General features: G+C 53.7%; 1 protein-coding gene across 2 annotated transcripts in view; it reads right to left on the bottom strand.

Annotated features, from left to right (window-relative positions):
* Positions 1-2,168: 2,168 nt before the first annotated feature.
* Positions 2,169-25,793, bottom strand: part of NACC2 (NACC family member 2) — a 64,458-nt gene continuing 40,833 nt past the window's right edge. For both annotated transcript variants that reach the window (XM_074331369.1, XM_019756755.2), the window contains exons 3-6: positions 11,220-11,384; positions 8,908-9,013; positions 8,415-8,512; positions 2,169-7,108 (exon numbers count right to left, since the gene is read on the bottom strand). In XM_074331369.1, coding sequence (XP_074187470.1) covers positions 6,606-7,108; positions 8,415-8,512; positions 8,908-9,013; positions 11,220-11,384 — 872 coding nt within the window. In that variant the 3' untranslated portion in view covers positions 2,169-6,605. The remainder of the gene's footprint in view (positions 7,109-8,414; positions 8,513-8,907; positions 9,014-11,219; positions 11,385-25,793) is intronic.

The following is a 25,793-nucleotide window of genomic DNA, read 5'->3' as shown; positions in this document are numbered from 1 at the left end:
CTTCCCTTTGATGTGAAGACCCCACAGTGGTCCCTTGACAAGTACCTGTGTCCACTTCTAGACCCTCCTGGGCCCACTGACAGAATGGACACACACAGGGCTGTGACTAGCCCGCCCCAAGCCTCCTCGTCAACAGTGGACATGCTGGGACCCCCTTCTGGCTGGGTGATGCCAGCACGGCATGGGGTGCTCAGTGTGTGGGGGGCAGTTGGAGACTCCTCTGCCCACAGGGCACATCTCCCCCTCTCGGGAACGGTTGGGGTCGTTATAAACACGCTGCTCAAAGCTTGCCAATCACGGTGGGAGCTGGCACGAAGTGGTCAATGCAGCCCCAGCCCCCCTTCCCACCTACCCCGCTCACCCCTGTGCTGGCCAGGCCCTCCCCAGGGCCTCTGCCTCCCCCAGCTGGGTCAGCAGCGCCTTTCCCCACAGGCTCAGGACCCACCCCCACCCCCAGGGGGGCCAACCCTTTGTGCAGAAGGACAAAGGGCTCTGGGCAGAGCCTTTGGGGCCTGCTGACTCCACACCCTCTTCTGGGAACAGGACAAAGGGGTGAGGGAGGGAGAGGCTGAGGGCACCGAGGAAGGGCTGATGCAAAGGTTCTGATGCTTCCACCCGTTTCTGTGGGAGGCTGCAAGGGCAGGAAGGCCAGCTGAAGGACGGAGGCCAGAGTGGACAGAGCGCAGGCTGGCAGGTGCCTGGCTCCCCTCCTACACTTCACCAGGAGGCACTGGGGCTGGGCAGCCATCCCAGAGGAACCACGCCGGACTCGGGCTCCAGCCAAGATCTTGCCACAGCACCCCTGGCCCCCACCCCCAATACACACCATGGACCTCACCTGTCCTGACTGCCAAGGGGCTTGGGGTCTTCCTGGGTGGGGGCACTTGGAGGCCTGTGATGGGGATTTGGGGCTTTTCAGCTGTGAGGCCCAGAGGCTGGGTATCTCCACCAGCCCAGGTGGATGACCTGGGAACCCACCCCACCCAGTGGCTTCGAGGCCAGGAGTGGCAGGAACAGCTCTGCAAACAAGACCAGAAGCAGGAAGCTGAGACCCAGGCACTGACTGGGGTGGCTAGAGCTGGGCTTAGCAGCCGGGTGGGGTCATGCATGCCCAGCACTCCCTGGTCCCGCCTGGGACCAGGCTGCTTGGGTACTCCTGGGGAAACTGTCACGTGGCGCCTGCAGGAGGGCACTGTGCAGGGCAACCCCAGACTAGCATACCCACTGCTGCGAGGGCCCTCAGGGCAAAGTGCCCTTTGGATACCAGACGCTGTCCTGCTCTGGGCTGGCCATGGCTCCAAGGGACCGCTTCTGGGAACCTAACCAGGAAGCAGACGTACAGACCCTGCCTGATAAACACGTGAGCAAACAAATCCTAGCGGGGACAGAGCAGGGACTGCGAGGCCCCAGAGCGGAGGTGCTTCTAGAGGGTCAGCGTGGCCACTCGGACGAGACCATAGCAGGACAGAAGGAAGTGAGGACCCCGCCACGCAGGCGTCCAGCTGTAGGAAGCAAGTGCGAGGGCCAGAGCCCTGACCCACACGCACTGGACACATTGATGCAAAACCCCGCCTGCCTGGGCCCAGGGGGATCTCAGAAAGGTTCTTGTGGATCCAACACAGGAAGAAAGGGGGGACGGCTGCCAGGCCTGAATCTGAGGACCCCAGCCCTGGCCTGGACTGGGGAGGTGGGGAGGACACTTACAGAGACAGTTGGGAGATGGAGTGCATGGGCCTGGCTCCAGGGCCTCCCAGTGGGCCAGGTGACCCGCTCCACCTACTTGCAATTCCCCCTACGTCCACGTGGGGGCGAGCCCGGTGCAGCAGAAGGGGGCCGGGAGGCATCTGCACACCTGGCAGATGGCTGGCAGGTGAGCCAGGTGAGGTGGCTTTTCCAGGTGGCAGACAATAAAAAGAAAAGGAGAGGCCCTGTCTCAGACACGTGATCCCCCCAGGACCTCCTGCCCGCCAGCCCCCTTTCCTTATAAGACATGAAGGGGGGTGGACAGTGGGCAGTGAGCTTGGTGATGGTCCGTTCCCATACTGGGGCTCCTGGATCCTGATGTCATCCTGGGATAGTTGGTCACTGTCTCCAACGGCCCAAAACCCCCTCCCTGGCTCCTCAATGCCTCCCCCCACAAGCACTTGGTCAAGCAAAGTGCAGGCAACTTGGGTTTGAACTGACTTTATTATTCTGTAAATGTGAATTTTACAAAGCGCTTTACAATTAACAATCACATCCTGTTGTCTCTTTGTAACGGATTTCCACCTTAGAGGCTCTCAGCAGGCTAGGAGCCCTGTTTCCTGGTCGCTGGCGGACGTTTCTGTAGGTTGAGTTACTGATACAGCGTCAGCCATGGCTAAGAAGCAACAGTCTCGACTGCGGAGTGGCAGCACCGGGACTGAGGACACAGGAAGAACAAAGGTTTCCCCCATCTTTAGAGAAAAAACAACAACGAAAACACAGCTAGCATCTTCTGTGGCTGAAATCGGTCAGTGGTATGTGAAACCAGCCTTTAAACAGGAACAGTTTATTTGATTTCCTTGTTTCTTAACAGTCGTGAGTTACAGTAGGACCTAACCCCTCAGCAGACTCGACAACCGGCTCCTTTGAAAAGTCTCTTTTCCCAAACACTGCGTGCAGAGGGCGAATGGTCTGTCTGCAGCCGTGCCATCCAAATGTTCAAGTCAAAAATATGTATACATTTTATACTTGGTTCTTTTTTTTTGTCTGCTAAAAATAGTATTGCAGGTTTTGGCTTCTGTTGACATAAAAATTACAATCATGTGCAAAACGCTAACAATGAAGCAAAGCGACTGATCAGAATTCAAGCAGGTTTGTCCGATCTGAATGCTCTAGATTCTGTATCATTTTCCTGTTCACTTTTTTTTTCAGAGAAATACAACAAACAAACAAAACCCCCAAACCTTTGCCACGTTAGAAACATCTTGTACCAAGCCCTAACGGCCTCGGGTCTCCGGCAGGCGACGCTCGGAGCCGGCTGGCGACAGACAAAATGACGGATTTCGGCAGCAGCAACACTCTGAAACAGAAGCTAAAGCTCGAGAGGGCTGCGGACTCTCGATTCTGCGTGTAGGACCCGCTGCTGGCAGAGGCAGACACAGGCCCCTCGGACTTTTCAGTTGGTTAATGAGCAATCGGTCTTTTTCTACCGCAGCAACTTATTTCCACAAAACCAAGCTGTCTGAGGGGAATCTAAGGGTAAATGGTTGGGGGTGCACTGGGCCGGTGCTAGAACGTTCCTGCCGTTCAGGGCCGGCACCCCAGCGTCCCCGCAGAGCCCGGGGCAGGCTGCTTGGGCCTCCCTGCCCCTCCCAGCCCACACCTCTGCCCTCCTCCCAGCTCTGAACACAAACACAGAATGAGTGTCCCCGCAGGAGAAGTACACCAGGCTCCTAAGCCTCCACCAGGCCACAGTCACCCAGCCCCAGACACCGGGCGGGGGCCGCTGGCTGCACGCCTGGAGTTTCTCCCCCCCGGCCTCTAGTCCACATTCAGGGGCAAGGTAAGACAACAGAATCCAACACAAGGTTATGCGACCACAGAAAACTCTGGGCGAGGCCAGACACAGTGCAGAAAACAGACAGAGTTCAAGTACCGAGGCACGCAGGCCAGGGGGGTAGGCCCCACCCGAGCTCACAGTATCTGTCACTTCCCGGTCCCTTCCGAGGGACCTCGTGTACTCCACCCCAGCCGCCTCCTGCAGCACCTCTCATCCCGCGGGGGCTGGGGACGGGCAGCTGCCCATCCAGCCAGCGGCCACATCAGCTACCATGCCATCCAGTCCCCTCTGCTCCCCAAAAAGGCGCTGCTATGACTTAGCTCTATAATAGTCTCTATGTAGTATATGTGTATTGCTAATAGTCAAGCTTAGGAATAAAGGTGCAGACACGTCATAAATACTGAGTGGCTCGTCTCTCCAACATCAGGGTCTGGGTGTCAGGATCACGCTGACAGGACAGGAATTAGTCGTCTTGTAAACAGAGGAGGGGGAGGGTCCGTTTTCTTAATTGGTTTTCCTTGGGAAAAATGATCAAAAGACGCTAAGGCACTCTGGAAGGCCCCTCCGAGCCCAGGCTGCCGCCCGCCCCGCGGAACATTCAGGACGCGGAGAGACGCCCCACAGATACAATCATCAGCCATGCCCGTCTGCAAACGCTCCGGACCAGGTCCACCGCGGGACACATTTAGTGCAAAACGCTCGCCCGGCCCACCGGGGGCACGGAGAGCTCAGAACCCATTCACATTTAATGATTAAAGTGTCACCTATAGCTCTTGCCTTCCTTACCCAGAACACAAAACAGACGGCGATTATAAACAATTAAGGGGCAGAGGTCACAGGACATTGTGCTGGCCTGGGCAGCGGTCAGGCCTTCTCTGTGCGGCACCCCTCTCTGTCCTGGCCCCGCGTGGGGGGCCATGCCCACTTTAGAGCAGAGGAGAGAGAGGGAGACAGAGAGAGCCCTTCTGTCAACAGCCAGGGCAGGAGGGCCTGTCTCCTGAAGGTCCCCAGGGACGCTCAAATTAAAGTGCAAATTTGGGGGGGTGGGGAAAGAGGCAGATAAAGGGACACTCCAGAGGGGACATGGGCGGGGGTCAACCTCACTCACGGGCACCTCCACTGCCCTGTGGCCACCCGAGGATGCTAGGGATTGTGGCCTCCTCCCAATTCCAGGAGGACTTGGTCCTGGTTCCTAGTGGCCTGTGGGCCCGGGGCTCAGACAGGGGAGGAAGACGCAGAGAGAGGCCGGCTTGGGGCCAGGTGGTTACTCGAAGCCCCAGCAGGAGCTGGAGCCCTTTCAGGCCCAAGACCAGAGCTTGGACTTCTCTACTCAGGAGAGGGGCTGAGATTAGCGTCCACATGCCTGCCTGCCACCCAGGGTCCTCCCACCCCTTTCCAGAAGCTGTCAGATCTTTCTGGAGGGCAGGCATGTGTTTGGCCTGGCTGGATGCGCCCAGGACGCTGCATGCAGTCTGGGAAGGAGCCCCTCCCCCATATCTCCCCCAGGGCCTCTCCCACAGAAAGGGTGGCGGTCAGCAGGCATGAGGAACTCGAGTGGGAAAGAGCCAGACACCCCCACCCCAGGCTGCCCACGGTGGGACCCGGCACACAGCTCTGCAGCTGGGGGACTCCCGGGTGTCCTGTGGGTCCTGGGTGGGGCTGAGCGCCCCCTGCCCAGCCTTGTGCATACACACAGGCAGAGCGCTGGGGATGGAGGCACAAGAGCTCCCTTAAGTCTGGGATGGAGGAGGTGTTCTGGCCATGCCTGAGGGCTGATGTAGAGCCCCTGGGCCAGTGGCTACATGAGCACTTTGGACAACCTGTGCCCCTCTCCCCCCAAAACCAGCAATTAAGCTTCAAAGGGAACATTCCAGCCTCAAACAAACCACCAAACTCTAAGGGCCCTTCCTTGCTGCTCCTCCCCCCCACATTCCAGACCTTCTGCACCTGCTGCCCTGGGTACCCCTGCCAACTGCCCCACCTCAGGCCTGTACCCACCACTCACCCACCCACAGCCTCTGGCACGTACCCCAGGGCTCAGAGCACAGGATGGAAAGGCCCTCCCAGCCCCTGCTCTCAACCAAGCAGCCCTGCCCTGCTGGCCTGAGTGGCCTCCACCTTGTCACACACCCCGGCTGCATTTCTGGGGACTGCCTGTCCCCAGTGGGAGGTGAGTGGGACCTGGCCCCAGGGTGGAGGGACATGGTATACAGATGACCCTACCCGAAGCCACAGTGGGTTGAGGGCAGGGACCTCCAATCCTCCCCAATTTTTTGCTCTTTGGGTCTGAAAGTTCCCAAACCATGTATGAAATAGATCTAAATCAGGACGAAAACAAATCAACAAAAACAAAATCCCAACAAGGCCGAGGACGGTGTGGGTGCAATGGGGTGATGGTCTCCCGCCCCACAGGACAGCGAGACTCAGGCGGACGGAGGGCCCGTGAGCTGTGGGGGCGGGAGAGCAGACACAGCCAACCACCCTCGCCCCTCCCTGTGCTGTCACCACTGCTCCCCGCACACACTCAGACGCACACGCTCACTCGCTTGCACACACCCACACCCCACACACACCACATGGACCCAGCAGGTCTGACCCCGAGTCTCTCAGAAGGAAAAACAAGGAGTTTGGCCCCTGGGGGCCCAGCCCTGGCCATGGTGAAGGGGGTGGAGTGGCGGGGGGGGTCCTCACAGGTAGGTAAGGACACATGCCCCCACGCCACAGGCCCCTGGCTTCGTCCAGGCAGAGAGCAAGAAGGGTGGGAGGCTGAACAGGGCTGGGCACCAGGGCTTGGTGGCCTGCCTCTCGCCCCCTCCCCAAGAAGAGGGAGGGGCAGCTACGACTTGGAGACTGACCTAGGGTATCAAAAGGGGCCCTGGGGTCTTTCTCGCAGCCAGGCCGCCAGTGGCCTAATTGTTTACAGTGTCACGAATGCGTTTGTTTCCTTCATAGATTTTAAATACAAGCAGAATAAAAATCACATTTTTTTCAGGCAACAGCAGTTCAGTAGGTAAGTGGCTTGATCACATTTGTTTGTATTAGTAACGCATGCAAGCAGCTAGCACAGTCCCTGACGAGCCCTCTACAAGGTCCCTGCATAGGTGCCTTCCTGTCTCCTGGCTGCCGGTGTCTGGGGCCGGCTGGAGCTGGCGCTGCCCTGCTCGAAGGGCTGCGGGGGGCTCTGACCGTCGGGGGGCAGCGTCTCGGGCGCTGCCACCTCCTGGATGACGGAGCCGGCGCCGTCGGCCTCCTCGCCAGCTTCAAAGGCAGGATTGGCGGTGGCGCCCAGATCGACATTCACGTTGTCAGTTCTCAGAGCCACGATGGTGGCGGCCTCGCCCCGGCGCTCGGTGTAGAGGCGCTGCTCGAACACCTGCGCCGCCGTGGCTGGCGGGAACTCGGCATCGAGGGGCGCGCTGGCGGCCGAGCCCATGACGCTGCGGTACATCTCCACGCCCTCGGGCAGCATGGACTTGATCTTGGGCAGCCAGCGCTTCCGGACACGGCGGGCATTGGTGCACATGTCCGCAGCGATCACGTTCATCTCACTCTCCTTGAAGCTGGGGGCGAAGTTCTGACAGTACACTGCGAGGACAGGGGGGAGGCGGGCGTGAGGGGGCCGCTGCGGGGGGCCACGACTGCTCACCCTCGGGTCTGCCTCCCAAGGGGCCACGGAGCCGAGACAACCAGCATGGGCCTCGGGGTCAGGGCAGCCATGTGAGAGTGGCCACTCCTGGGCCAGGGGGCACAAAGGATGGGGGACCTCCAGGGACTGCCCTCCATCGTGCTCCCCACTGGTACCGAGACCACGTGGCCATGCAGGTCTGTTCTGACCTCAGCTTGAAGACCAGCAGTCACCCTTCTCACAGCTCAGCCCCGATGGCCACGCCACACTTTGGGACAGTCTCTGACCAGAATGTCCGGGGCAGGAGAGACAATCGGCTGTGACCACAGAGGGCCCAGCGGGCTCCGGCCCCTCCCTGACAACTGGATGGCTGTGTGGCCTTGGAAAGGCCCCTTGGCATCTCCGGGCCTCACTTTTCCCCTCTGTCCCGCCCACCTTGGATCTGAGGGCCGGGTGAGACAAGCCTGACTGATATCCCCGCCCTGGCCAGAACAGGACTCAGGGCAGGGCCTGGACGAGCAGTGAGGACAGAAGAGGGAGCAAGCAGCCATGGCATCACCATCATTACACCATTACTAACAATAACCCCCCCTCCTTTCTCTACCAGGAGCCACAAGACCCAGCTCTCCAAGAGCATGGAGCCAGGAGGCAGGTCCCCCATGCCAGCCCCCACTGACACCCCTAAGCCCTCCCCAGACCCAGTCCTGTCCAGGTAGACACGCCCCCTTCCCAGCACCCCACACTTTGGGACATAATCCCCTACCACAAAGGCCCCTCTTTGCTCTAAATCAAGGGATGTTTTTTAAGCAAGAAGCTGAGACAGTGTTTCGGGTGCCCAGAGCTACAGGAGGACGTGCATTTGGTCAGGGTGGCCCTCACCAGGCACCGGCTGGCTTCTTCCGAGATGGGGCTGCGGGACGGGGAGGCGTCAGCCACGGAGATGGCCGGGCTCCACCCCCGCGCGCCCAGGCGCGGGAGGCAGAAGCCGCTGAGCAGATGGCAAAGGCTCAAAATAACCTCCAAATGTAAATAAGGGGTTTTGTTCAAAAAGGAAAATTAGATCTATTTCACATATTAAAATAGTTTCGCAGCTGAATTCATCATGCTTGGAAACCGACCAGGGACGTTCACACCTGGAGACTTGCTCCCGGGAGCTGCTCTCCCCTCTCTGGTGCTGGAGAGAAGCTGCCTTTCCCAGGCTGAGACCGAGGGGCTTCCCGAGCTCCTCCAGACCCTCCACCCGCACCAGGCCCCAGGCCCCCTTACGTTTCACAGCATTGAGGACCCGGCTGTCCAGTGGCTTGCGGCTTGGGTCACTGGTAGAGGAACGGATGCCTGTGCCACAGCTGTTTGCCAGCGTGTTCCTAGCAGAGGGAGGCGGAGTGAGTCCCTGGCCACAGGTGACGGCAGGATGGGACTTCCCGCTCACCTGCTGGATGGGGGCCACCTGGTCTCACTCATGGACTGGTGCTCACTCGCAGGGGTTGGGGTGCAGTGGGGGGAGCAGGCCCGTGCCCTCCAAGTCCCGTGGAGGGGAGAACGGAAAGCCCCTCAGGGGAAGGGGCTGCTCTGACCCACCCGTGTCACTTTGTTGGGGGGGGCCCAAGCCCTCCCCAGACCCAGGTCCTGGCCAGGTGGACATGCCCCTGCCCGGGACCGAGCGGCCCTCAGTCCGACACTGCAGTGTGAAGCCGAAGCCTTGAGGCCGACAGCTCACCGCTCAAGGAGGCTCTAGGAGCTTCTGCAGCCGAGGACCCACCTGTCAAAGAAGGTGGCAAGGAGCCGCCTCAGGAGCACCTTGTGCTTCACCCCCGCACACAGGTGGCAGTTCATCAGCTGGCCGCGAGTGATGTAGACCCCGGAGCCTGCAACCGCCAGACAGAGGACAGTGAGGCCCAGGGCATGGCCTCCCTGGGTGCTGCTACGGCCGGAAGGGGCACACACTGGGCAGCAGGCGGCCTTCCTGACCACAGCCACCCAGCAGGTGCCCACCCAGGCCTGGGGCCTCGCGGGCGGGAAATGTCGCCCCAGACTTGCCTTGGGGTGCTGAGGCACTGTCACTGGAGGAGGCAGCCTCGGTGGCACGCTCAAAGGCCATCCCCAAACTACCCTTCCAGCTTCATGGGAACGCCCTGGCTCGGTGGGGGTCAGGGAACACTCTACCCTGTCTCAAGATCCCTTCCCGAAGACCAGAGTCACAGACAGTGAGGGGGGGCCGGCTCATGGGGGCCTGCCTGGGGCCTCCGTGGGGCGCGCAGGGAGGGAACCACCAGCCCAGGGCCGAGGTGCAACCAGCAAGCCCACGCAGTGCTCTTTAGCCTGAGAAACCTGACAGGCCCGGGCACCTCACCAGGCTGCTCACAAAGGGCTGAGATGGCAGGTGGGACCTGCCAGGAGCTCGGGGAGGCGTCCACTTACACTGATCCTGTGGGAAACGAACTCACACACGAGTCAGGAGGAGGAGAAACAGTGTGAAAAGCAGCGAAGGGCACACACGGTGCTCCCGGCCTCAGGGGCTCTCTTCTGGGACGGCCACGTCTTTTCTGGCCTTTCTCTGTGATCTGAGTGTGTACCCGATATGCTTACTGGGACAGAGGAAAGGCAGGGCTCCCTCCTGGGGGGCCGCTGGAAGGACGATACAAGGCCCTGCTCTTCCTGGGGGGCTCCCAGGTTGGTGGACAGAGGGGGCCTTTCCTAACTTAGCAACGTCTCCTCCACGAGCCAAGTCTCTGGGGAGCTGGCAGCCATGGGTTCAAGAGACACAAGGCTATTATTATCAGGGCGTCTGCTCAGTGGTGTCCCACAGTCCCCGGCCACGACATGCCAGGTGTCCCTGAGGGCCTCACGTCCACCCATCTCATGTCTGCAGAGCCTCAAACTCAATAGCAGAGTAGGTCACCCTGAGACACAAGAGCTAGACACCCCCTCATTGTGGGGAGATATGCAAAGGGGGTGCTGGGGCAGGGTGGGGCCCGACAACCTGAAGTCCAGCTGCGGGCCAGACCCGGGAAGGCGGCTAGCCCTTGCCCCCCACCCAGCCCCAAACACTGATGGACAGGCTGCTGCAGGAAGGCACCCCCTGGGGCCATGCCCTCACAGCGAGCCCTCAGCCAGGGAACCTACCCCACGGCCTCTCACTACCCATCACAGCCCCACATTGGCACCTCCCGGACAGGGGCCCCGCCAGGCCCTGCCGAGAACAGCGACAGCAGCAGAGGCAGGGGCTCAGGGCACAGCCTGGTGTGGTCCCACCCCACCGGCCTGGCCAGACCAGCCTCACCACCCAGCTGCTGTCCTGTCAGCTGAAAGAGGAGGCCACCCTCTGCGCCAGTGGTTCCCTGTAGAGGGGACAGGTCTGAAAGAGCCCCACGATGCTTCTGGGGTGCAGCGGCTGATAGGGGACCCGGCGGCTGGTGGAGGACCCACACAGAGACCTGAGGAGGTGGGAGGTGCCCATGGTCCTGGGCAGCCCATGTTTGGGCCCCCCCCCGCCCCAGCCCCGTGAGGGGAGCGATCCCTGGAAAATGCTCCATGTCTACCAGCCAGAGTGGCAGTGTCATTATTTCCATCTTCCACTCGAATATCCTTAAAAATCTAAAAACCAGATCCCGACACTGAAGGGAGAAATATTTCTGACAGAGGCACCAGCCCTAACGCGCCTCTGACTCAATCGTGTTGGTTCTGCTACAGAAAAGCGCCAACTCCATGCCTTTAGCCGTCACCCTGCAGCGGAGGCAATGGGACACCTCAGGGGCGGGGGACGGGGGGCTAGTAAACTGTACTCCACTTGGTTTTATCTGTGACCTAAATTAAAACACAGTCGTGATTGCCGCCCCAGGATTGCTGGCCTGCCAATCAGAAGCGAGATCAGCCCAGGGGATTCAATTAAAATGCTAAATTAATTCAATTGAATAACTCCTCTTAATGATACATTCTTCTAAAAGGAAATTAGGGGAAATATAAGATGTTCTGTTTGTGACTGATCGGTGATGAGCACATCGCTCACAGTGCTAAAGAACAAATACACGAGGGGGCATCTGCATATAAGAGCGGGGCACCGCCAGGCCTCACCTGCCACCAGCTCCAGCTTCTCGCCGGGGTCGCCCTCTGAGTAGAGCTTGGGGTGGCAGCGGTACCCGATCTGGCTGATGAGGCTGGCGGGCAGGGCCACGAGGTCTCTGCGGATGAGGACGCAGGAGCGGCTCTCCAGCGGCACAGGCTCTGGTTTCTCTTGCACTGTGGGCACAGAACCGACCCACTCAGGGGGTCCCCGGGAGGAGCCCCAGGCAGGCCCAGCCAGACCCGCTCCCGTGCCCACCCTTCATGGTCCCTGGGGCCCAGGTTAGACCCACTCCCTGCCTGCCTGGTCCCACCCTCTGCAGGGAGGACCAGAGTAAGCAAGTAAACAAGGAGGAAGGCAGGTGACAGTTGCCCGGCCAGGCCTGGGAACTACTGTGTTTCCTGAAAAATAAGACCTAATCGGAATATAAGACCTAGCGTGATTTTTCGGGATGACATCTTTTGGAGCAAAAATTAATATAAGACCTGGTCTTAGTTTCGGGGAAACATGACAGTTGCTGAGGGCCTGGGAGGTTCCTGGGAGACATCCACCAGGTGGGGGCTGGCGGGTCAGACAGGAACGAGGGCAGAGGGCACAGAGCAGGTCTGCAAGTGGGGACGCAGCAGAGTGGGCTCCTGAGTGGGCACTTCCCTGAGCCTACATCAGAGACGCCTAGCCAAGCAGCAGCTCCGTAAGTATTTGCCAGCAGTAAAGTCGGGTGGGGGCATAGCCTGGCAGGGCAGATGTGGCATCTGGGAATGTTCCGGACAAACCACTACTGAGGGATAGTCAGAGATCCCTGAAGGAGCCAGACCTGCAGCTATAAAGGTGAGGAGAGTAAGGCCCCTCTGATGTCCCCAAGCCACACTGGGCACAAGTGGGAAGGTCTGCCCCTGCCCTCCCGACCACCCACCTGGGCCTGGCCTGCCATGTGCCCTCTGGGTCTCTCTCCTGTGGCCAGGGTGGGGGTTCCCCTGTGGTGCACACAGAGGCCCCAAGTCATTGGGCACTTGCTGGCACCCCCACACCCACTGCTATATCAGGTGCTGGGAGGCTGAGGGGGTAGTGCCCAGTCAGGGGTTCAGGTAGCCAGGCAGGGTGGGGGCCAACACTGCATGGAGAGGACCCAGCCCCACCGGGCTCTATACCCCGTCCTGCCCCGTACCTCCAGCTCCCAGAGCCCCCTCATTTCCTTACAGACCCTCCTCATTTTCTGCAGGATCAGCGGGAGGCCTGCACAGACCAGGGCTCCAGGGCACAGACTGCCTTCCTCCCCCCACAGCCCCCCTTCACAGGGCACGCTGCCACCAGCCTAGCACTCTTCACCTGGCCCAGACAGAAGGCATGCCCCCTGTATATGGGCGATTCTGGGTCATCTCCTGGGAGGGCCACCTGCTCCCAGCCAGCTGTCATCACTGAGGACTCACACCTGCTCCAGGGTGGCCCCCTGCACACCTGGCTGGGTAGCAGGGCCTGCGGGTAGAGGCTCCCAGGGCCCGTCCCTCCCTCCCTCACCCGCCACAGGTAGGGTCTGCATGTTGGAAAGGCCCCTGGCTGCTCAAATGGCCACTCGGGTTGGATTATCCTTGCGGGGAAGGTGGCTCTCCTTAGCAGCCTTAGTGGCCCCTGGGCAGGAGACGGCCTGCAGAACCTTCCGGTAAGTTGGATACCCAGAGGGCAGGGCCAGGCTGGAAACTGCTCCCCAAGCAGGCTCAGGGTAGGTGACCCTGTCCCCTCTCTTCTGTGACCCCCTCTTAGGTCACTGGAAAATTCAGCAGAGGCACCTGAGCCTGGGGGTGGGAGAGGCCGGGTGGGAGAAGGGCCTGGGGAAGCCGAGTGGGGGCTGCTGTAAAGGGGCCTCAGGAAGACGGAAGGCAAGGAAGTGCCCTGGCAACTCTCCCCTCACCCCTGACCCCCAGACTTTCAGAACCGGGAGCAGCTGGACATGAAATTAGCCCCAATTTATCTTCGCACCAAGCTCCGGGGGGGGGGGGGGGGCGCACAGCCCCTGGAGGGCCAGTATCCCCCAAACCCCAGGAGAGTCCCTGGGACCCACCTGCTGCTCCAGCCCCTGCCCAGGTCTGGAGTCACCCCAATTCCCACCCAGGGAACCCCAGGCTACTCCTGCATCCTATGCCCTGGGCTCAGCCCCTTGGCAGAGGGACACCTGCTAGCCTGTGTGGGGGGGCGCATGATGTGCTTTAAATCCAGCTGCAGCCCAATTCCAGGCGGAAGAAGGGAGTTCTCCCCAGGTAGCAGACCCTCCAAGTGCACAGATCAGGGCAGAGTCAGAGAGGGGCTATTGGGGCAGTGGCACTTCCCACCAGGCATGCCGGTGAGACACAGCAGGGTTGGGGGAGGGACCAGCAGACAGTTCCTGAAGTATCTCCCATCCCAACCCCTCACCCCTGGGGGGCTGGGGAGCACAGGAAAAACAACCGGAGGACACTTTCAAACAGAATTCCCACCCCCTGCACTCCCCACAGCCAGCTGTGACCACAAAGGCAGCGGCCGCCAGGCGCCTGGCATTGACAGAGCGCTCACTGGATCCACAACTCCCCCCTATGCTTTCTCTAGATTGCACGCGTTGTTTGTGCCCTCACGCCGCCCGCACAGCCTGAGGCTGCTGGATCCAGAACTGGCAGAGCCTTCTATTCCTGCCCCTCACGTGCGGTCGCGCCAGCTAAAAATACCTAGAGGGGGGCAGCTGCGCATCTGGAAAGGTGCTCCGAATTCCTTCCTTGCCCCTGCCTTGACCCTGCTCCCCCTTCCAGGGACGGAGGGGACGAGGTATAACTAGGTTCTGGAAACCAGGAGAGCTTGTGTAGGGTGAGGTGGGGGCAGGGGGACACAGTGACCGGGTCGCTCTCATGTCCCTGGTGGCCTTTGGGCGGCTCACTCCAGCCAGATTTCAGGGTGGTAGGAGGCCCCTTGGTGGGCACAGGGGACCTGAGGCCTCCCCTCCTTCCAGGACCAGCCATATGGCGAGCTGCCAGCTTCACCATCCATGGCTCAATTTCAACCAGCAGCAACTTGGTTTCCAGGATTGTGGGCTCCAGATATTTGGCACCGTGAAATGTGGAGAGAAGTGTGGGGAGAGCAGTTAGCTGTTTGTACTGGGAGGTGAGTAATCGCTCTGGATGTGGGAAAGGTGAGTCATGGTCATAAAGGTCTCAATGGATGAATCCGGAACAATAGCTACTCTGGGTGGATGGGGCAGCAGCATCGCAGGCAGGCAAGCAGGTCACACTGCCTGAAGAAAGCATAAGCAGTCATGGGACACGTGGGTGGGCCCTCCGGGGCTCTGACTGGGGATCCAAAAGGGTCCCCGTGTGCCTTGGTGACCTTGTGACTCTGCATGAATCCAACCAGCAAAGAAGCGCTATGACCTAAGGACACCATGCTGAGCAAGACCTGCCAGTCCCAGAAGGACAAACCCTGCAGGACCCCCTCACAAGAGGTCCCCAGAGGAGTCAGATCAACAGAGACAGGAAGTAGATGGGGGGCCGGGACTGGGGAGGGGAGGGGTGTGAGTGTTTAATGGGGACAGAGTGTCAGTTTGGGGAGTCGAGAAAGTCCTGGAGATGATGGAGGGGGTGGCGGCACGACAGGGTGACTGCGCCTAATGCCAGTGAGCTGGCACGGAAACGTGGCTGAGATGGTCAATGTTATGTGTGTTTTCCCACAATACGAAAAAACGTAAAGGAGGGGCCGGCCCGGTGGCTCAGGCGGTTGGAACTCTGTGCTCCTAACTCCGAAGGCTGCCCGTTCGATTCCCACATGGTTCAGTGGGCTCTCAGCCTTGACAAGGTTGCTGGTTCAACTCCTCGTGTCCCGCAAGGGACGGTGGGCAGCGCCCCCTGCAACTAGCAACAGCAACTGGACCTGGAGCTGAGCTGCGCCCTCCACAACTAAGACTGAAAGGACAACTTGACTTGGAAAAAGTCCTGGAAGTACACACTGTTCCCCAATAAAGTCCTGTTCCCCTTCCCCAATAAAATCTTTAAAAAAAAAAAAAAATGGAAAGAAAAATGCTGAATCACCCCGTCTGATTTTAAGACCGACTATCAGCATCAGTAACCAAGCCTGTATGTACAGGTAAATGGAGACACACACAGTTCATGGTCCACACACAGACCCACTCAAGTACACTCAGCTGATTAGTGACAAAGGTGCACATGCCACTCAGTGGAGGGGTGACAGCCTGTTCAACAAATGGTGTCAAGTAACTGGTCATACCCAGGCAAAACGCAAACAGAAACAGCCTCGATCTAAATCTCACCCCTCACACAAAAATGACCAAAAAGGGATCGTAGATCTAAATGCAAGACACAAAGCAATAAAACTTTTAGAAGAAAACCTGTGATCTTAGGTTCAGCCAGAAGCTTAGATATGACCCCCAAAGCACAACCCATAAAACAATTCACTGATAAACCAGACTTCATCAAAATGAAAAACTCCCGTCTCAAAAGATGAAAAGAAAAGCCAGATATAGACTGGAGGACAAGTCTGCAAACCACGTCTTATAAAGGAGCCACGTCCAAAGTACAAGGAGCGCTCTCAGAACGCAACAGTAGAAAACAAGCAGCCCAGTTTTCAAAATGGGCTGGAGATCTAGATGGACACTTCACCAGAGAAGATCCAGATGGCAAATTAGCACATGAGAAGCCGCGCCACATCGTTAGCTCCCAGCAAAAGGCAAATTCAAGCCACCAAGAGACAGCATGTTGCCCTTCTGAGAAGGGCTAAGCCTGAAAACCATGAGCACAGCAAGCGCTGGGCCGGCGACCCCAGCGGGTGGGAACCAAGGCACATGGACAGGCGCACTGGGAAACAGCTGCTCCGCTTCTTAGACAGTCAGACGTACACTGAGCACGTGACCCGGCACTTCCACTTCCAGGTATTTACGCAGCATAGAAGTGAGGACTGTCCACCGAGAACACCCCTCCCTCTACCATGCAGGCATTTTTCCATCAGCTCTGTCCTCAAATGCTCCAAACTGCAAACAGCCCCAGTGTCCTGCATCTGGGGACAGACAAACTGGGAACCATCCCTTCGATGGGTGATTGCTATGTGTATAAAGGGACCAATTATTGATGTACAACTCGGATGAACTCAGATCCATGCGGCCGAGGGCAGAAGCCAGTTTCAAATGGTCACGTGCAGGACGGTTCTTTTGCATGGCATTCTCCAAAAGACAAAATATGGGGACAGAGAGCGGATCAGTGGCTGCCAAAAATGGGGAGGGTGACTATGGGAGCAGCACGGAGGAGCCCTGGGGTGACAGAGCTGTCCCGTATCGTGAACGCTCAGGCCACACGACCCCATGCCAGGGGGGCCTCTGCTCCAGGCGGTCTCCACTCACGCACAAACAGAGCACAGTGGACAGTGTCAGCCATCTCTGTAGCTGCCAGCTCAGCACCAAGCAGATTGGCAGTTCTGAAAAGGCCACACCCGCCAGGGACATCCGTCTGTATGAACACCACAGTGCCAGCATCCTGGAACACAGCAGGTGGCGGTTCCTGCAGGTGCACTCAAGCCCGAGTGGGAGGGACAGGGTCACGGTCAACACTGTCATCCTTTTGTCCTTTATGTGCCAAAAGGCAGAAATGCCACCACTGTAACCGTGGCACACCACCAAATGTAAGACGCACCCCATTTCATGGATGCTAAAATGTGGGGACTAGATGCATTTCAAACCATCTATATAGTGAAATACAGTGTCGGGTAGAAAATGACAAAAACCAGGCGGGGAGAGCCAGGCAGAAAGGAAGGTGGAGACAGGAGGTCATGACGGGGGAGGACTTGTGTGCAAACACCAACTGTCCTGAGCCCCAGGGGAGCCAAGACGGAAAGGGACATGGCAGGGGTCTCAGGCCCCATGCTCAGGAAGGTCCAGGCACACGGGCTGGGGAAGATGCCAGGCAGAGAGGTCAGACCCTGGACAGCACCCCAGAGTGAACCGTGGGCCACCAGTCTGGCTGACCGGCCCCTCTGGGTCACAGCTCAGAATACTCGAAACTCGCTCTGGGCAGCTCCCCGTCCAACTCAGTCCATCCCCATCAGAGGTGGCACCGCCGCCACCAAGCCCACTGCCCCGGCTGCTGCCCCTGCCCAGATCCAGTGGATTTGTTGCTTTGTCTCCTGCTCCCTTGCTGGTTCCCCAGCCCTCCCAGCTCTTAGTGCCCATCTGACCGCCCCTTTCTGCTCTCTGGCTTTCTGGGAATTCCTTGGGCGCGTCCAGTGCTGTACTTAAGACAAACCCAGCCTCCATGTCCACTGACCTAGTGACACTAGTCACTGTGGGCACCCAGCAGGGCTCTGGGAACGTGTTTATGTGAGACGCACACACTTGCACGCCGTGTGCTAGATGGAAGACCCAGGATGCACAGTGGACTGTGGGCACCTCTGAGAGACAGCGAGGGGCAGAGGGGCAGCAGGGAGAACGGCTTCCCACTGTGTGAGCTTTTATAATCTGATGCGTGCGCATCAGCTGTGCAAAACCGAATGCACTTAACTTATCACCCCCCAGAGCCACCACTGCGGCCAAAAGAGAGCAGCCACCACTGGATGAATCCCCACCAAGAACAACCCCAAAAGCTGCATCTAAAAGGGCCGCCTGGGCTTGCAGGGCCCAGGAGAGGGGACAGCAGCCGCGGGCTAAGCAGGAAGGGGCTGCAGGGCCCCAAGTGTGCAGTGTCCCAGCCCTGGGAACCAGCATCTGCTGTGTCTTCCCAGCTTTCCCTCAACGGTCCTGCTGACCACGAAGCAGAGTGTGCGAGATGAGATTCAGTAAAACAACTGCCAAGAAACTAAAAAGAGTACATCTAGAATTTGGTGTCTCAAGTATCGGATAGACAAACGCTGGATTTGGGGGCCTGCCAAGGAGGAGGTGCTCTGGGGAACCCCCAGGCACTCAGTTGAGACCCAGAAACGGCTGTGCCCAAAAGCACCGGCTGACCTGCTTGGGAGGTCACAGCACCATGGGAGGGGCCTACTTGGAGCTCACAAACATTTTTATGCAAAGTCCAGCATCAATTAAACGTTACCAGGAATACAAGGAACAGAATCAAATGCTAAAAAGCAACTTGGAAAATGTTAGATCAGACGCCCCGGGTCATCTCACCAAGGAGAGGTGGCAGTGCCCCACACTGCTCCCACTGTTCAAGACATGAGAATGGCACCAGACAATGAGAATCAACAGAAAGCATCAAGTCCTAGAAAGACAATTAAACAGAGCAGACAAGATGTCTGAGCTGGAAAATAACACAATACAAAATATCCAGGTGGAAGCAGAAAAAAACAAACAAACAGAAAAAAAGGCAGGTCAGAAAACAGTAAAATCACTGAGACATGTGGGCCAGGAAGAGAGCACAACACACATATAACAGGAGTCCCAGGAGACCAGAGGGTGCGGTGTGGTGCTGCCGTGACTGAGAGGCCCCCAAATCCACTGGCATGAAGCACGTGAAGACAGGGACCCGATAAGAGGGAGACGCAGGGAGGAGTGAGGAGAGAAATGATAAATATAAAACCACTATTTAAAACGGCAACACAACAAAAGGGTTGGTGGAGCTGAAAACGCACAGACAGCGTGACAGGAGGGGCGGGGGCCCAAAGTGACAGAAGGCCTCTCCTGTAAGGAAAATGTGAGTCAGGATGAGTGCTGCAATCTCCAGGCCTTGCAAACTTGTAATAGCCTCAGAAAGGGGGAACGAAACCCGGATAAAACACTTCGTTAACCAGAAAGAAGGGGAGGAGTGGAGAAATGACAGAAGATCAGGGGGACACGTGGGAAACGATCAGTGAGATGGGAGACGAAACTCAAAAATGTCACCAATGCAATGTAACTGGACTAAATACTACAATTAAAAATTAAAGTTTGTGGAGACTGGATTAAAAAACAAAACCCAAGAGACAGCCTTAAACAAAAGGACAAGGAACACTTGAAAGGAAGAGATGGGAAAAGGTATGTCACTCGGTGCCGAGGGCGTGGGGTAGCCACGCCAAGGAGAGAACACACAGACTTTACGGCAAGACACACGCCTGGTATCACCGAGGGCTATGCCACAGTGATCAGAGGACCCACGCAACAGGAAGACGAGACAAGCCTGCAGTGAACACACACCCAAGTCAAACCCTCACAACGACTGGCAGAACTGAAGGAGGAAGGGCAAATAAAGCTGCCCCCACAGTCGGAGGCTTCAGCACCCCATCTGTTCCGCCAACCTGAGGAGTAAAAGCAGGTATGAAAGGGTACGCAAGACGCGCCTTAGCGGTGACGTTTATTAGGCTCAACAACGCAGAGTGTGTAAGTCGCAACAAACTTCAGAGCAATGAAGTGGTCTGAGTCTGTTCTACGACCGCAAGGAATTTCATTTAGAAATTATAAAAAGGTAACCAGAAAATCCAAAACGTGTTTGGAAACGAAACAACACACCATTACATAACCCAAGGGTCAAAAAAAAAAAAAAATCGCCAGTGCATTAGAAAACACTTTTAACTCAATGATGATGAAAATATGACATTTCATAATTTGCGGGGCAGAATTTCAGCAGTGCCGACCAGGAAATGGACAGCCCTACGTGCATATACGTTAAAAGGCTCAGAAATCAATGATCTAAAGTATTAATACCTCAAAAACTAGGAAAGAGCCATTTAAGTTCAAAGGAGAAGTGAAATCAAGACACATATAAGTATATATAGTAGAGAAAAAATCCACAAGCTGGTTCTTTGAAAAGGCTAGTACGATGGAAAATCTCTAGCAAGTCTGAATGAAGACAAAAGGAGAAAGGGCACAATTAACAACACGGAGAGCACGACACGGCAGAGTCCAAGGTCAGGTTCAGCCCTTCTGTGAAGGCCAGAGAGCAAGGCTCTGAGGCTGCCTGGGCCATATCTGGCTTCTGTTGCATAGCCTTCCTCTTCAAAAATGTAAACAGTGTCCTCAGTGTGTGGGCCAGACTAAAACAGGCCCGGGGACAGTTCTGCCCATGTCACAATGTCCCCCTCCCTGCCACAGGCATTCCAAGGATCTTACGGGGAAGGTATTTAAACGTCAAGTCACGATGTTGCACGCCTGAAATTAATATAATATTGTATGTCAACTGTAATTGAAAAATACATTTGAAAAAAGATCTTATGAGGATATTAAGAACAAATGCATGCCAATAAATCTGAAAGTTAGACGAAGCCAACAAGCTCCTGGAGAAACACAGCTTACCAAAACTGACACGAGAACGAAGAGACCACTGAACCTGTCCTTCCCGCAAAGGACGCAGGCTGAACTGGCTTCACTGTGACTTATTTCAAATGTTTAAGAAAGAAATAGCACGATCTGATACAAACCCTTCCAAATCATTGAAAGAAAAAGAGGGAAATCAGTCTCCAATCAGTTTATGAAGACAGATAGCCTTGATAGCAAACCATGAAATGTTCCCTTAAAGGAAAATTAGAGGGCACGCTCTCTCGTCGACATGCAGCAAAAATCCTCAGGAAATTATTAGCAAATAAGGAAAGGAATGGCTTGTGCCGCGTGGCTGGTGACCACTCACTGCACTGATCGAACACACGTGGCTTTTACTGTTGTCCCCGGGCCCCGGCTTGAAAGCTCGCCTCTTCTGACGTGGGTCTGGGGTATCTACACCAGCGTCCACACTGCACGTGCTGTCTGTGGGGGAGCGTTTCACAAGTTTCCTCGTGTTAAGGCTGCAGCTCGGGACACATGGAGGGGAGGGTACCCTCTGCAGAGTCTTCTATCCTCGGTGCTCAGGGTCTGGCCAGAGGGGGTGGGTCCTCTCCATGTGGCTACTGCTGGATACCTGGCATCCGCCTGCCTTCGCTGCCCGAGGCCCCTTCCAGGAGATGGACACCAAGGAGGGCTTCTCACCTCAGGACAGTCACCCCCAAAAGGGCAAAAAAACCCTCAAAACCCTAAAAAAGTAGGAAGTTGACTCCAGAGATGTAAAGAAAACACTCCATCACAATTAGGGCAAACCAATGCCAAGAAGGCAAGGTTTTTTTGTCTGTTTGTTTGTTTAATATTCCAAAAGCAATCAATGTAATTTAGAACATTTCGAGTAGAAGAGGAAAACGATATGAACGTTTCAATATTTAGCAAAAAAGCTTTTGCTAAAATGCAACACTTATGTATGTATGGAGGGGGGATAACCCTTAACCTAGGAAAAGGAAAGAATTTCCTTAATCTGATAAAGTGTATCACAAAAAAGATCCTATATCAAATATCCTCCTTAAAGATGAAATAGTGGAAGCTTTTCCTGAGTCTGGAAATGTGACAAGGGTGGCTGGGAGTTCTGGCCAGTCCAGTCAGGCAAGAAAGGAAATAAAAAGGTTAAGAATAGAAATAAAGAAATAAAAATGCCGTTGTTACCAGATGACATGATTGTGTGCAGAGAAAATCCAAAAGAATCTGTAGGTAAACTAGAAGAGTAAGTTATTTTATCTAGGTGGCCAGATTTTTTAAATGATCCAAATTGTTTCTATATAGCAACAAACAATGAAAAAAATTTAAATACCACGTAGATTAAAACAAAAATTGAATTTCTAGGAATAAATCTAACAAAAGATGGGCAGAGAATTAACTACGAAATATTCCCAAGGAAAACTGAAAAAGATGTAAATAAATGGAGGGATACACCCACTATTATAAAGATATCAGTTCATCCCAGACTCATCTACAAAGTCAATGAAATCCCAACCAAAAACTAGCAGCAACTTGTGTGGAATTTGACAAATTGATCCTGAAAGGCATATAAAAACGCAAACAATAGCCCAGGCAAGGCAACGGTAAGGAATGAAAACCTGAAAGACTGACACCACAGAGAAATTAAGAGGATGTGCATTTGCCACGGTAGCAAAGAGACCAATGGAACCGAGCAGAGCTCAGCCAGAATTCACACATTTTATAGACATCTGGTCGACAACAGAGGGGACGTCACAGTGCAGTGTGAAAACGGTGGTCCTCGCAATAAAAAGTGGTAGATCAACTGGAAAGTTAATGGGAAAAAGTAAATCTTGAGCCCCATGTCACACCACATTAAAAAAATCAATTCCACATGTACTAAGAAATACAAGCCTTTCATAAGAAAACAGGAAAGTCAGAATCTTGACTGACAGAGGAGAAAAACAGACATAAGGAAGAGAAGGAAGCACCAGCGGTGCTGCATTAGACTCTAGATATCAGTGTGAACCCATGATATTGAAATATATAAATCCCCAGCTCTGACTGTTAAAAGGGAATAAGAACAATGACACACCAGTTGCAATAAGTAAGCCTCGCACCGAGATCTTGGCTTCTAAGCACCACTCCCACTAGAAGGGAAAACAGCTCATTCCAGGGCTGGGGAACAGGAAGTATGAAATGAGCCTGGATGATTTTGCTGAACAAGACAATAAGAAACATGCTTTAGAATAAAATCCTCTATACTAACACTAAATAAACAATAGCAATAAACGGTGGAATAAAATTAAAAAGTAGGGGACATGGGGAAGCTCTTTCCCACAAAAGACTGCCAACTGATAAACGTAGAAAGAATCATCAATAAATACTAACTGATGGGTGAAAGGCTGACGATGCACAGTCTCTTCTCACAAAGGGAAAACAGTAACTTTACCTGGCAGTGGTTACCTTAACCGAATGATCAAGGGTAACATCACCAACATCAAGCCAAACTGGTATCGTGTGCCTCCTGCTACGACACACTCAGAAGGACGCAGCATGGCTTCCGTAGAATTCCAGCTGAAACGCACAACCTGCAGCCCATCATGAGACAAAACCTGACAGACCGAAACACAGGGACTTTCTACAAAATAACTGAACCGTACTCTTCAGAAAGGAAAGTGTCCTGCAGGATGGAGGTTGGGAAACTATTCTAGAATAAAAGGACCAAAGAGAATAACCACAAAATGCAATGTGTGATTCTGAATTCAATACTGGACCTAAACCAGCAGCTATAAAGGACAATCATGAGACAACTGGAGAAATTTAAACATGGACTGTAGATGACATAACGGCCCTGAGTTGAAATTGAATGTCCTGAGTTTTGAACACTGTATTATGTTTATGCAAGAGAATGTCCTTGTTTACAAGAAATGCTCAGTATTTTGGGGTAAAGGGGCATAAGCTCTGCAACTTGTTCTCAAATGGTTCAAAAAAAAAGAAAGAGAAAAAGAATGAGAAAACAAATGCGGCAAATTCTTACCAGTGAGTGACTGAAGAGTATACAGAAGTTCTTTGTACTTATCTTTAAACATTTCTGTAAATCTAAAATGACTGTAAATCAAACTTTTAAAAAAAAGTACACAGAGGAATGTCACAATGCTCTTCAGACCAAAAAAAAGACTCTTTCAACAAAATGTGAAAACTGCTATTGATAAAGAGAAAACATTAATAAAGTTCACTACATCAAAATTACATTAAGAGAATGAAATGGCATTTTGCAGATACTTACGACACAAGAATCTGACAAGAGGCCTATCTAGAGTTCGTAGAGCATGAAAAGTTGTAAGAAAAAGACAGACAACTCACTCTATGCAAAGTGGGACAAAAGACTAACACAGGCACTTCTCAAACGAGCTATCGAAACGGTTACAACTACGAGAAGGTTCTTGATGTTGCCACTCATTATGGAAATTCAAAGTAATATCACTGTGAGACCCGGCACCAGCCTGCAGGCGCTCATCAATGTAATATTCATAATGTCCCACATCTATTAAGAAATTAGTACACATGAAGACCCACAAAAGGGCAGTGGTAAGGAGGAGAAAAACCAGTCAGAAGAGATGACAAAGAGAAGGGCATTAGCAGGCAAAGGCTTTCCACCAGCTATAAAACATGACCAGAACTTAAAAAAAAAAATGCAAAAGTGGGAACTCAGTGAGGGGAGAAATGACAAGTATAAATGAGAACAAAATGGAACTGCAGAAAAGATCAGTCATCATGAGGAAAGAGCAAGATGAACTATCCAACCTAAAGCCTGGACAGGAAAAAGGCTAAACAGTAAGTAAACAGAGCCTCAGTGACCTCAGGGACAAAAACACGTTTCACTGGAGTTCCATGGGGAGGGGCACAAAGATATCTGAAGAAATAAGGGTGTAAACACATGTCCAAAAAGCTCAGCAAATCCGAAGCAGAACAAACACAAAGAAAACTACACAATCACATCGTAACCAGAGGTAAAAACAGCCTGAATAGAAAGACACAATACATCCAGAGAAACAAAGAAATGACTAGTTTCCTATGAGAAAAAAAAATGCAACCCAGAAGACAAGAGAATGACCTCAACCGAAAGAGAAGAATAACTGCCAACCTAGAATTCTATATCCAGCAAAAATACCTTTCAAAAATGTAGGTGACGACTGTACAATAAAAACTGATTAATTTCACTGAACATAAATTATACTTTGATAAGGCAGATTTTTTTTAATGGTGATATAAAGACCTTCTTATAACTTTTCAGAATTCATTACTAGTCCATCACTAAGACTGTAAGAAACATGAAAGGAAATTCTTCGAGCAGGAAGAAAGTGACACCAGATGGAAACTCCAACCTGTACAAAATATGAGGAACAAGGTAAATATGTGGGTAAATAAAAAAGGTTTCTTTTCATATTTTAAATGTTTTTAAATGCAAATTGGACATCCTGGACACCCACATTAAAATAAAAAAATGGAACCTTGACCCATACCTTACACCCTACACAAAAATTAACTCAAAATGAGTTGTAGAATTAATGTAACCTAAGCCATAAAACACATGGAAGAAAAAATAGGAAAATATCCTGTAAATTTTTTTTATTATTAAAATCTATTGGGGTAACGATGGTCAACAAAACTATACAGGTTTCAAATGTATAATTCTATAATCATCTATACCGGGGGTGCCAAAAAAATGTGTACAAGTGGACACTTTGGTCAACGTTGCTCAAGCAGTAGTTCACCATCATCAGAAGTGTCTGGACGCTGATGGTAACCACTTTGAGCAACTCTTGTAATTGCAGAAGTCAAACATGACTTGTATTCATCTTTTGTTATTGGTATATATTGAGTATTACAATTTAATAGCTTGTTCCTTTCTTAAAATGTGCATACATTTTTTTGGCACCCTCTGTATATTGCATTATGTGTTCACCACCTAATCTTCTTAGGTAAACAGCCAAATACAACACCAACGCATCTAGAAGAAGAATCATTTAACTTTATAGAAATTTTTAAAATGTCTGTAAGAGGCACTACTAAGAGAATAAAAAGGTAACTCCAGTCTGGGAGACAATGTTTATGAATCACATATCCAACCTAGGATTTTGATCTAGAATACATAAAGAATGCAGGAAACTCAACAATACTCAATCCTCTCAAGCCTCACACAACCCACTAAAAAGGGGGCAAAGATTGAAAGAGGCCTTAGAGCAGAGCAGATATACGATGGCAAATCAATGCATGAAAGAGGGTAACTACCTGTTTCAAGTAAAAATAAGGACATACGCGTATTATGAGGCTCATAGCACATGAAGAAGTAGAACACATGACAACAGTGGCACCAAGGACCAGAAGGGGGAAAGGAGAC

Source organism: Rhinolophus sinicus, linkage group LG04 (assembly GCF_036562045.2).
Source record: "Rhinolophus sinicus isolate RSC01 linkage group LG04, ASM3656204v1, whole genome shotgun sequence".
In the NCBI taxonomy this organism is placed as follows: domain Eukaryota; kingdom Metazoa; phylum Chordata; class Mammalia; order Chiroptera; family Rhinolophidae; genus Rhinolophus; species Rhinolophus sinicus.
This window is presented reverse-complemented; position numbering and strand designations above follow the sequence as displayed.